At 48.9% G+C, this 12,025-nt stretch overlaps 6 protein-coding genes across 6 annotated transcripts; 3 read left to right on the top strand and 3 right to left on the bottom strand.

Moving 5' to 3' along the window:
* Window positions 1-566: 566 nt before the first annotated feature.
* On the top strand, window positions 567-2,983 carry N7447_006980 (uncharacterized protein; the record flags this gene model as incomplete). Its single annotated transcript, XM_057231242.1, has 3 exons — window positions 567-714; window positions 793-1,160; window positions 1,211-2,983. 3 exons carry the CDS (start codon window positions 567-569, stop codon window positions 2,981-2,983), a joined length of 2,289 nt encoding a protein of 762 aa, XP_057086332.1.
* A 1,410-nt stretch (window positions 2,984-4,393) lies between these two features.
* On the top strand, window positions 4,394-5,353 carry N7447_006979 (uncharacterized protein; the record flags this gene model as incomplete). The annotated part of the gene is made up of 2 exons (XM_057231241.1): window positions 4,394-4,863; window positions 4,918-5,353. 2 exons carry the CDS (start codon window positions 4,394-4,396, stop codon window positions 5,351-5,353), a joined length of 906 nt encoding a protein of 301 aa, XP_057086331.1.
* Window positions 5,354-5,900: 547 nt separating this feature from the next.
* On the bottom strand, window positions 5,901-6,921 carry N7447_006978 (ankyrin repeat domain-containing protein; the record flags this gene model as incomplete). Its single annotated transcript, XM_057231240.1, has 2 exons — window positions 5,901-6,636; window positions 6,791-6,921. 2 exons carry the CDS (start codon window positions 6,919-6,921, stop codon window positions 5,901-5,903), a joined length of 867 nt encoding a protein of 288 aa, XP_057086330.1.
* A 648-nt stretch (window positions 6,922-7,569) lies between these two features.
* On the bottom strand, window positions 7,570-9,003 carry N7447_006977 (uncharacterized protein; the record flags this gene model as incomplete). Its single annotated transcript, XM_057231239.1, has 1 exon — window positions 7,570-9,003. One exon carries the CDS (start codon window positions 9,001-9,003, stop codon window positions 7,570-7,572), a length of 1,434 nt encoding a protein of 477 aa, XP_057086329.1.
* Window positions 9,004-9,280: 277 nt separating this feature from the next.
* On the bottom strand, window positions 9,281-10,273 carry N7447_006976 (F1F0 ATP synthase subunit delta). The gene is made up of 6 exons (XM_057231238.1): window positions 10,090-10,273; window positions 9,997-10,019; window positions 9,786-9,916; window positions 9,607-9,695; window positions 9,460-9,549; window positions 9,281-9,405 (listed from the first exon to the last, which is right to left on the bottom strand). Exons 1-6 carry the CDS (start codon window positions 10,219-10,221, stop codon window positions 9,373-9,375), a joined length of 498 nt encoding a protein of 165 aa, XP_057086328.1. The 5' UTR covers window positions 10,222-10,273; the 3' UTR covers window positions 9,281-9,372.
* Window positions 10,274-10,934: 661 nt separating this feature from the next.
* N7447_006975 (60S ribosomal protein eL29) lies at window positions 10,935-11,762 on the top strand. Its single transcript, XM_057231237.1, has 4 exons — window positions 10,935-11,027; window positions 11,142-11,193; window positions 11,435-11,537; window positions 11,605-11,762. Exons 1-4 carry the CDS (start codon window positions 11,021-11,023, stop codon window positions 11,638-11,640), a joined length of 198 nt encoding a protein of 65 aa, XP_057086327.1. The 5' UTR covers window positions 10,935-11,020; the 3' UTR covers window positions 11,641-11,762.
* Window positions 11,763-12,025: the final 263 nt, after the last annotated feature.

Below are 12,025 nucleotides of genomic sequence, written 5' to 3'. Positions count from 1 at the left end.
CTATTCAGCACGCAATCTGGTGATAAGATCAGCTCAGAAATGGATAAGACGGATAAGATAAGAGTCCATAACCTAGCTGGATCCGGAAGGCGGTCGCAATACAAATGCTGAGTCAGTGGATGGTTGGCCCGGTGATTGTTGTGGGAAAACAGATGACTGGGGGAATCGGTCAGCCTCTTGTTGTGATTCCTCTCTGCCCGATGTCCCTGTGCGACGTGCATTTTTCCATTTAATCTAAATTCTGTTGTCGGACGCTTTTTTAATCCTATCCTAACCTCACATTCCGAATCTGTACGACTTTATTTCCCCTCTCCTTGCGCTCCGCCTCGAGTTCTACTCTGCGGCCCTCTCGAACCCTACAAGATCTTGTGATACAACCAGCTCCGCACCATTAACTGGTCCATATACAATCAATTAGATCGCGTGTTATTGAGCATTCCAGTTGACATTTCGATCCCGCTATCGCATGGTGCATTCCTCCGATCGGGAGGTCTCGAAAGATCTCCTTCGGTAGATCCGACATTCCATACTGAAGATCGCATGGTCCTTCGAGAATTATCCGCAACATGTCAAACTCAGATCTCGCCGCTGCGGGGAGCAGCACGTATTCTTCCAACACTCTTCACGTCGGGGATGGCACCTGGGACAATGGGCGGGATACGTTTCTGCTGCCCAATTTGATGGGGCTCAACTTTGAAACGATGCGATACAATGGTCAGTCTGATGCATCGACAATGTACTTTTGATAGTGCAGACACTTGCAGTTATCTTGTAATGACTGACACGTTACAGGTATGGGCAACCGTTTCAAGGATATGGCTGGGTACCATTCCATAATCATCGCGCATGGTGTCATTGGAACCATCGTTTTCTTGGGCATCGTCCCAACATCAATTTTCCTAATCCGATACTATTCCCGATGGAATCCTTACTGGGCATTCAAATTGCATGCTTGGTGTCAGGTATTTACCTTACTCTTGACCACGGTCATGTTTGTGCTTGGCTGGTTCGCCGTTGGGCCGGAAAGAAGCCTAACAAACCCCCATCATGGGATTGGCCTCGCAATCTATGTGTTGGTCATTTTCCAGGTGCTGTGGGGCTGGTTCCTGCACAAGAGGGAAAGTAAGAGACAGCGAGTCCACGTTCCTATGAAACTGGTGGTAAGTGATGCCGCAAGAAGGGATATATGGGCTCTTCTAACATATCTTAGTTACACCGGTGGCTGGGTCGTGCTATTTTACTTCTCGGAATTGCCCAAATTCCACTAGGACTCGTCCTCTACGGATCGCCAAAGGTCCTGTTCATCCTATTCGCGCTGACAGCTTTCGCCTACTTGGTTCTTTACTTTATACTCTCCTACCGATATGATACCGAAGGATATCACATGGGAAGTGACCACGGTGGTCCTCGCAGTCATTACAACGGGCCTTCAGAAATTTCAGAGCCACATGGCCATCACACGGGAGAAGCTCTCGCCGCCGGCGCTGCAGGCGCTGGCTTGGCTTCGATGTTTCGACGACGTGCAAGCAGTCGCCACCCAAGCCACGCTTATGAAGACTCTCGCACATCTATTTCTGATGAAAAATATTCGGATGAATCTTCCCGCCACCATGGTGGAGGTGGTGGTTTCGGCAAGAAACTCCTCGAGATTGGCGCACTGGCTGGGGCGGGTCTCATGGCCAAGAAGTTCTGGGACCGTCGAAAGAAGCGAGAAGACGACGCCGAATCGGGTCGCTATAAGCCTGCCCATTCGCGGAGTACTAGCCACTCGGATGAAACTCTCAGCAGGATGGAAGACGGTCGACCGGAGCCGACTCATAACACGCCCCTCAATCGACCACCCAGCCGCGCACCAAGCAGGTCCCAAAGCCCAGGATCGTCTTATTATTACAACAGCACATATTTCACTGAGCCACCTCAGCGAAGCGCTTCTCATGGGGTTAGAAACGCGGTTCTGGGTGCCGGTGCTTTTGCTGCTGTGAAACGACTGTTCAGCCGTGGTAAAAAGGACGATGAAGAGAAACGGCGGCTGGAGGATATCAGGCGCCGAGAGGATGAAGACGAGGCGCTGCAAAGGGCAAACAGCAGACGACGACCACAGGCGGGAGGGAGTTTCTACCCACGAAGAAGAGCCAGTTCGTACAGTGAAACTGATCTCACTGAAACGGATCTATCCCGGCCACCTCCACCCCGACATGCATCCCATGGAGAATCTCTTCTTACTGCAGAGCCCCGTGCCTCTGGTGCTGTCCAGAGCGTTGTATCAGATATGCCTCCGATGCCCCCGAGCCACCAACAGTTGTCTGGTGACTTGAGGTCTGAAGCTCATCCCTCCCGTCACTCCCTCGCCCCTGATGGAGCAGAATTTGCATCAGGCGCCGCCGCTGGTGCAGCACTAGATGCAGCCTCCCGTCGCAACCGGAGCAGCAGCCGACGCCGAGGTGATGACGTTGCCTCCCCGCCGGTATCTGTGAAAGTCAAAATGCACAACGACGGACGACATGTGACACTCCGTCGACTGACCGAGGAAGAAGCGGCTGCGAGCCGCGAGGCTCGTCGCAGGGAGCGAAGAAGCTCCCGACGTCGCAACAGCAGTGCTGGCTCCTTGTCTGGAAATGAAGACGCCAGCCAAGACCGCTGGCGTCGCGTCGAAGAACTTGAACGTCGACAAGATGAACAGATGCGACGTGAACAGGCTGCTGCTTCTGCTCAGCTTCTCCCTCCACAGGCATCTATGGCACCGTCGGGCAGCATGCCTGCATCTTCATGGGCTGCACCGCCCTCCCAAGTCAGCCAAATGCCGCCCCCACCTCCCATTCCTGCGCCTTCCACCATCCCATATGGGCCAGGTAGTGTAACTTCACCTACATATACCGGTACTGAGATGAGTGGTTCGTACGCGAACAACCGTCGCCGCAGACGTGCTGAACGAGCCCGCACCAAACAAGAAAGGCAACAGCAGCACGGCGTGGAATTCACTTGATCACTTTCCTGGTACCGTCCAGCATCCTCCGTTTTCCCCTTTCTCTTGTGCCTACCACAGACCCATTTCATGACATGTACAAAACGAGTTATGTGCTTCAGAGCCGTGTTGATATAAATGATCCCCCCTATCATGGTGCTATGTCTTTTTGATATGTTTTCCTTTTCTTTTCTTGAATGTGCTTTTCAGGCGATGAAATGATTCTTTTAGCTAGCTTTTCTTTTCTCAACTTTTTCTTTTATGACGCCAGCGACTTAACGGATCTTTTATTGGGTTGTTGGTTGGTTTTTTTGCTGGTCTTCTTCTTGTCTTTACCTTTATGGCAGTATACCTGGTCTTGGTATTGCTTACTTGCCTGATCCTTTTGCTACCACTTGGGCCTTTACCGTGCAGTAATGCAACTTGGGACTTTAAAATCCAATTAGTTTTGAACAATACTCCGTGCCGGTAGACCTTCTTGTATTGAACCTTGAGTATAGATGGTAATGACATCCGACATTCTTCACTGAGTTAAACTGCATACTCGGTCCAATGCACAGCCCAACAACCTTGAACCCCTTTTCGATTCCGTCAGCACAACCAGAGCCTTCTACCTACTATATCGATTTGAGCTTGTGTTGGCTTCGCCACGTGGGCCACTAGTCAACAGCGCCACAAAGAAGCCCAAGCTCGTTGCTGTTGAGAGCACGCTGTGTATTTCGACGACAGACAATGCTCATAAAAAATTGATTCTCCCCCATTGCAGGTGCTCAAGTCTTAGCCAGGAAGCTACCATAGGGCAAGATGGTTTTCTTTCTTTTCATTTTCTCAAGTGCAGCGGATGGCACTATTTCTGTTGGGGATTAGCGGAAGAAAGCCGAATCGATAACGTATTTCACATACGAGTGGCGCGCACAAACGAGCGGCGCAGTCCAAACCACAGAGAATAATCATAGCCATGAAATACATGTGAGTTGGGTGGATTATGCTCCACGGGCTGTATGTCTGCAACGTGACGTTCAAGGGGACGATTATGGCTACCCCCTGTACCCGAGGGATTCGATGTGTACGCGAGATACTGCCCATCGTAGTATGCAATTGTCAGGAAAATCTCGTGGTTATCCTGCGGGACATTGAGGCGTCTATTAAGGCAGGTTCATCAGACATCGGGTCCAGATCATCCTCCCACAAGCGCAGTATTGACTAGTGATTTTGTCTATGTTCGCGTCACAGACATTTTGGTATAGTCAGATTTCTGTCAAATATTAATCTAACCTACGTGCTTACATCCGTTTGGGGTCTAGCTTGTCTTTTTCCGTAAAATGTCAAGGCAGGATGAAAAAGGGAAACAAGCGGGATTGTTGTATGGAGTAGAATATCACTTTGAAATAAATCATCCCCTATTCTAGTACAGAACCTGGTATCTGCATCATGCCAACCGCCTCCACACTCTCCGGCTACACATTCTCTAACTGGGGTCCACTCACAACAACCTTCACTGCTCCAACCAGTTGCGCAACAGTCACCAGAAATGTAGGAGCTGGGCAATCAGCCTCGTTCCCGCTCTACTACTTTGGAGAAGAATGTTCATCTGTGTATGACTGGTCGTGTGCGCCAACAGGGACAATCACCTCCCTACCGCCACGATATACATCTCCGGATTTAACCCCGCAGAGCGAGATGCAGGGGAGTTATTTCTCACCAGGCCTGTACTGTCCTTCTGGATGGGCAACGGTAGGACTGGCATCGAGAGATGGCGACAAGCCAGTGACCTCCTCCGGCGCGGTCAGTCCGATAGGACCAGTACCCACGCACTTCACTTTCCCCTTTAGAAATAATCGGGCAAATGTGTTTATGCAAATGCTAGAACCTAATGAAACAGCCGTGTGGTGCTGTCCAAGGTTTGTGTCAGCATGTTGGAATATGCCAATAAGTGGTCTAACATTTTACCATAGTTCGATGACCGCAAACACTTTAGTGGGGTGCTATTCAACACTTCCTGACTACGAAATCAGCACAGTTTGTAGCATGGTCATGCCGCGTAACAACGTTGTTACAGAGTCTGCTACAGTGCTCTTGGACGGCACCATGGTGAGCGGACCAATGGTGTCAATCACTGGAACCCATCTGATCTCCACCACACGTTATAATGTTACTGATTCTTATGAATTGGTCGGTCTTACCGTTGCGCCTTTTGTTACGATCGTGCATCAGTCAGGGGATCTACCTGCCTCGATGACTGTGCATCAGTCAAGCGATCTACCCACCTCGACATCTACGGCTGCAGTGAAGACAAACGGTGTGTCTTCAAACAAGGGTAGATTCGGTGGTGTTCTTCTAGTATGGATGACCGCCATGACAGTGGGAGTGGTAGAAGTCATGCTCCGGTGATAATTTACATCCGATCAAGACTAGTTTTTGTTTATTTAGCACTTGTTGAAACTCCAACGGCTTCAAGGAGTCCATCCTTCATCGCTTTGCTAGCTTGTCTGTGTCTTACTCTTTCTCATATGATATATTATAAGAGCCAATTGATCTCGTACTCGGACTCTCTTATTAATCATGCGATAGCAGCCTAGGTATCTGCCACACAGGACTCTCGTGATTCACATTGGCTTAACACTAGATGCAATAAAAAGCTATCGGCGAGGACAACATATCTCGCCCACTAGTTCTCTGGTCTAACTAGTCACTATCGAAAAAGAGAGGACGCAGAAAATCATGATTGCCAACTGCCTGAGTTCGCACCTCCCTAGCACGCTCACGCTCTGCGTCCGATTCATAGTCCTTAAAGAGAAGTGGCTAGGACATGAAATCCCGAGAGCTCACATCAACCACAGGTGGGTGTAATAGCTGAATTACCTCATGCAGCATTTCGGTACTCCTCTAACGCTAAATCCATAGGATCCAAAGACGACGCGGCCTCTGGCAGCATGGACTAAATCACATCGTTATCGCTATCGTACTCCGAAGATACCAGTTCCTCAGAAGACACCGTTTCTTCAAATGCATCGTCCGGCACTCCTGGCATCTCTACCTTTCGGATCACATGAGCGACATCCCTGTGTTTATGTGCAAGGGCCCATGAGCGTGGCGTGCGTTTGTACATGAAATCACGAGAGTTCACATCAACCCCAGGTGATTGCAACAATAGCTGGACCACCTCGAAATGACCTTTCGCTGCCGCCCATGAGAGCGGTGTTCGTCCGTAATTGGTGTCGGCAAGGTCAGGTTCCACGCCTTCTGTATTCAATAGCCGCCTGACAATGCTAGTGGCCCCGCTTTCACTGGCGTATGAAAGCGGCGTACGATTGTATGTAGATTTTGAATTGGGGTTCACTTTTCCCGTATCTAAAAGGGCATTGCACATGGTCTCGTTGCCAAGCTCCGCGGCGATTGACAACGCAGTGCGGCCACCTGAAATGATATCACCGCGGTCAATATCTTGGGCTCCACTGTCGAGGAGGAGCTTGGATATTGAGTAGTACTCTTCTATCAGAGACGAGAGGAGTGGGGTCCGGTGGTTGGACGAGTCTTTCACATCAAGCTGAACAGCGTTTGTTGCGATCAGAAGCTTGACTACTTCTATATGACCTTCTTCTGCAGAGTTGTTACTTACGAATGAGAGGGGTGTCACCCAGCTGACATCAGCTAGTAAACAACACACTTCCACGCTATTAAAGATAGCTATAATGGCCTTACCTTCAACGTGGAAATATACGGCTTTGAGAGAGAATACAACCGCTCTAGGCTTATGGGCTAGCTTTTAGAATTGTAAGAAGTTTGAAGACTGCTAAAAGAGTACTATTCGGAGAGTCTCACACCTACCTGCTTAGTTCAACTTTCGGCTCATTAGTTGGCGTCAAACACTTCGAGTAGATGGAAATTCGAATGCTCGACGTAAGAAGATTCGCCTTTCTGGAGCTCCGAAGAAAGTCTGGTGACACGTTCAATAGCATGTCAACTTTCTTGGAAGGGAGAGAAGAGAAGAGGGAAGATTGACAGTGCATCACAGACCACGATAGTGGAAGCTGTCTTAGATTTCGCCGAAGCATAGGCATTGTGTACGGCATTTGCCCACTTCAGATTTTCCCATAGTAAAATTTGACCCCTTTTTAGTAGTCTTTTGAGATATCGTGCCAGGTATTTTGACTTGAATTTTCAAGTTAGATATAGAATTAGTGCAATATTGGTGTATTCAAATATATAGATGCTCGTATTATAAACTGCACAGGTAAAATTGAACTGGTGCACTCGCGGTAAGAGACTGCCGTACACTGTGGTTGCAAGAAGCTCTAGAACCACTTATATTTTTGTGGTATAGCGTTGACGATAGCCCCGGGCTACATTCAACATAATGTTTATATCAAAGGGGGCATGAGACAGTGTAAAAATAGCTCCACTACTGGGATCTGTTGAATGCATACTCATGGCTCGGGCTTTCAGCCACGAAAATGTATCAAATAGAGCAAGACTAAACTTATCGCGACACTAAGAGATACTCGTAGAACATACTGCATACAAATTGTCTTTGGAGAAAGTACAGATAGAATTCACCGGTCCGGAATCTTGTTCAACGTCAATTGCTCATCACCCCAGAGAGTTAATCAATTCGAATAGCCAGTGTCCGGAGTCCACTGACAGCCGCAAGACACTCCCAATTTGAACAACACAAAAATGAGGATGTTCGTCAGTAGATACAGTAAAGCTCTGGCGAGATAGAGTATTACAGCGCCGGCTCGGGTGTTGACCAATGGATGTGTTGCAGCTAAGATGACACGGAGAGGCAGCAATACAACAAGCGCCGGAACGATGAAGCAAGCGTGGAATAGCAAGTCATCAATGACTGGGTGGCAGGCGATATGTTCGAATTCGGTAGGGAAATGCGGAGAGGGCTGTTGAGGGAGATCGGTTTGAATCATTCGAAATTTGAAAGAGTACCTCGGTGGTTTCTCAGTGGATGAACTAGGCGAATGTCGGATTCTGTAAAGCGAAAATGAAACAGCAAGAAATGCAGGGACGTTCTGCTTGGTGTTGCCCGCAATTTTCGAGTCATCTGCAACAGGAGTATCGTCCACATTCTCGGCTACCTTACCAGATCTCACTTCCAGGACATGACCACCCGAGCCAACCCGAGTGAAGACCGGGGTTTGACGTGTTTCACGATAAGGCAAGCTTGAAAGGGAGGAGACTCGCATATCATAGTTCTTTGGGATACGGGCTGCTAGAGACTGTGTTGTTTTTGGAGGGATGTTGCACGGTGAACATTTTTGAGAGTTCGCATGACGGGTGAGCTTCCATTTCCGGTATTGTTTCTTCTGTCGATGCAAAACAATATAATCCTGCCTTCTTTCAATCGAAGGTAGGGGGCGACGTGTCGCACGAGAAAATGGAGATAGTGAGGCCGCAGGAGGAGAAAATCGAACACTTCGCAGCAGTGAGCCTGACTTGGCAGATTTCTCGAAGTTACTGGCATTTATGTCTGGATAACGATTCGCCAGGGAAGCAACAGGATACTTGATCCATTGTCGGCGGCCAACGGAAAGGCATCGCAACTTTGATGGTTTGGGGGATTCGCGTCCATCGTCTTGACAAACCAAGCTTGCCTCTGGCGAATCTTGGAAGCAATCAAAATTGAACTCACTCATCTGAGGTGCAGAGTTCGTCCTTAAGTTCTCTATTTTATAGCAACGAAGGGACCCAGTAGTCTCCTCCATGCTCTCTCGTTCGCTATTTGATGCGGGTGTGTTTTGGGGATTCAAGGGCTCAGCGAGCCCATCAAGAGTGTGGTACTTATCCACATCGACATCCAACTCAAGTCGAGGACATTGGCGACTGGAATCGAAACCACGGTGAGCTTGCTTTGGGCTTGCTTCTGCTTTTGTCTGGCCGCCTGGCTGTTTTTCGTCAGTTCGATCAAACCCAGTGAATGGCGATGGTGCAAAAGGCGAAAAGAAGCCATCCGTAGGGGGGTCCGTCATCTTCAGTCGAGTATCCACGATGCCGAGAGGGTCTGACTTGAGTGATTTGACAAATGCCATGTCTGCACGGTCAGCTGAAGATGAAAGTTGATGGCTGCTGGGGATCAAACGTGCAAGTCATCTGCTTAACTTCCAAGCTTGGAAGGTGCGCTCCCACCTCTACCATGTCCCAGGGTATACACGGTTTTCACAAATTAAGCCTCTAGAAGATAGTTTAGAAAAATACATCTAAACAGAATAATCTGAGAGGACCACTGAAAAGCCCACTGAAGAGACATCACAAAGCCGCATAAGCGGTTAACGCCGACTATTCTTGTAGAATGTAGATAGCAGAAACGATATAATTAGCAAGTAAGATTAGAGGGAAAGGGAGAATTGCTATAATTCTACAGGTTCATGGTTGGGCGATAATGGTTATGTACATCAAGTCTATTTGACGTGAGCCTGCAGGGTCTCGAGAACCTGTTCAAGAAAAGTCAGTATTTAGTCAGACCAGTACTCCCCGCGGGTTCATACCTCAAGCTCAATCTTGGCCTCGGCGATATCCTGCTCGCTGCCGCTGCCGCTGGCAATCTTCTGGGACTCGGCGATCTGGGCGCGGATGGACTAGCAAGGAAGTTTCAATTAGCTTGAGTCAAGACGTCCCGAAAAAGAAAAACCTACATCGGCGCTGAAATCCTCAAGGGCGAAACCCTCGACAGCGTTGATGCTGAGCTGGGAGTCGGGCTGGACAACGGCGAAGCCACCAGACACTATACAGCAACACTATTGTTAGCTGATTGATTCCAATTGACAAGAGACCAGATTTGCGGGATGTCTCAGGGCGCGAGGATCGGACGTACGGAAGTACTGCTTGGTGGCGCCGCTCTCCTCAATGATCTCGACGAGACCGGGCTTGAGCTGCTCGATGGAGGGAACGTGGTTGGCGAGGACACCCATCTCACCGGAGGCGGCGGGAATGTTGACCTGGGTACTGTAATCGCGAATGTTGGTCAGTATTTGGAAAAGGGCGCAGGCATCGTCAACGTGGGCGCAAGTGGGAGCATAACATACACGCCAGTCGAGCGGTAGATGGTCTGTCAAACAATTATCATGTCAGTACTTAGGCTATGATGTTGGGATGCCGGCCGGAGTTCGTTCACGCACCTGGTGAGGCAGAGTCAGGGACAGCTTGATCTTGTCGGCGACGGCCTCAGCGTAACCACGGCGCTGGACGGGAGCACCGAGGAAAGAAGGGCGAGCCCGGAGGGCGGAGCGAGCGAAGCGGAAGGAGCTCATTTTGCAGTGGTGGATGACGTGCAAAGGCTGGATTATCCCTCTTGAAGTTGCGTTGCAAAGGTCGAAGTCGGAACGCCGGTTGTTCCCTAGCGGCTAGTCACGTGGCACGGGAATTCAACGGCCGAACTATGGCCAGTATGAGCTGTGTTTACTACGGTCATTCTATGCATATTTTATGCGAATACAAGAAGAAATCATGTTATTTCAATTAAAGCGCTCTGTATTCTATTATATGTTTGTTTAAAATCCGAATTCTTGCCCGACATCCGGTTCCAAAGGTGAAGTTTTGGCGCCGAGAACAAGGTGATCTAAAAGTTCCCGCTGATAATCGAACACAACATATTGTAGATGTAATGTACTTGCTGCTTCTGTGTGGCATCCGAAATAAAGTCTTCTGCAATGCCCGTAGACAGTAGGACATACTCGACTTGCATATGGGGAAGTATATCGATCACGTGATATACATGAAGCCAGGTCACGTGTATATAGTGGCAGAACGAAGGGAGAAAAAGTCGCAGGCTGAAGAACTGCCAAAAGCAAGCTAACAAGACCCAGATTTGAATTATCTAGAACAGCCTATTGAAATACAGTAGGATACAATACCATATCAAAATATTATGATGTTATCTAGGACAATCTTGCAAATAAGAAAACATCTAGTGACGTTTTAGTATGTACACCGCCCGATAAGCGAGATCCCACAAACGGACGAGCCCTAGCCGAGCATCTAAGGCCTGACGTCCCTATTCCCACTCCTCTCCATCCATCATACCGTCAATCAGCGACAACATCCGACAAGATGGCCAGTACGTTTCTACCACGACCCTATGACCTTTGCTCCTCTGCAAGCTGGAGAGAGCTTTTTTTTAAAAAAAAAAAAAAAAAGAAGACAATGGCGCTGACATGATTTTCCCCCACAGAGTCCAAGAACGCGTCCCAGCACCACAGCAGCCAGAAGGCTCACCGTAACGGGTACGTCTACCCTTGAACATCCTCGATCACCCTACTGTTACACTTGCTCGACATTTTTTCAATCGATTCAACGGATATGGTGGAAGAAACGCTAGCGTGCGAATAGTTTTATCCGTTGTGATAAATTTGAGGTCACGACTTGAATATTCGCTCGGGCAATCTCTTCGAACGACTGCATTCGACCACCATCCGTCACACCATCTCAACCAGAGCCGAATCGCTGATATATCTCCTCGAATAGTATCAAGAAGCCCAAGACCCACCGTTACCCTTCCCTCAACGGCGTTGACCCCAAGTTCCGCCGCAACCACCGTCACGCTCTCCACGGCACCATGAAGGCCCTTGTACGTTGACCACAACCCGAACCCAACATCCACTACCTATGACACGGAATACTAACCCATTGAACAGAAGGAGCGCAAGGAGGGCAAGCGTGAGATCGCATAGATTATGAACTCAGTCTTAAAAAAATGGGAAACATGAAATGCAACTCGAGCGTGCAAGAGGTCCAGAGAACATAACGAGTGCTACAATCAAGGACGGTCCGCTGTGTCAAATAAGCCTGGTTTCTGCTTATTTCTTGTGCGACGAGCCTCGAGTTGTTCGATATCGAGAAATCAACAGGCTTAATTCGATGCGCACAGCGGTGCCATTTTCCCAGGCGGATTCTCGTCTGCTAAGTCCCCTTTTCCTACCAGACTCGAGGGCTCGACTTAGTCTGTGTTGTGGCCCTTGAGCTTAGTCTATCTTCCCCTTTTCCCACAACCCCCGTCAGGCATATGTGTGTACAGCTGCGTGCTTTTCTCATGCGCGATTGCTGAAGGATTTTTTC

This window comes from Penicillium robsamsonii (genome assembly GCF_028829455.1).
Source record: "Penicillium robsamsonii strain IBT 29466 chromosome Unknown utg000003l_segment0_segment0, whole genome shotgun sequence".
NCBI lineage: Eukaryota > Fungi > Ascomycota > Eurotiomycetes > Eurotiales > Aspergillaceae > Penicillium > Penicillium robsamsonii.
This window is presented reverse-complemented; position numbering and strand designations above follow the sequence as displayed.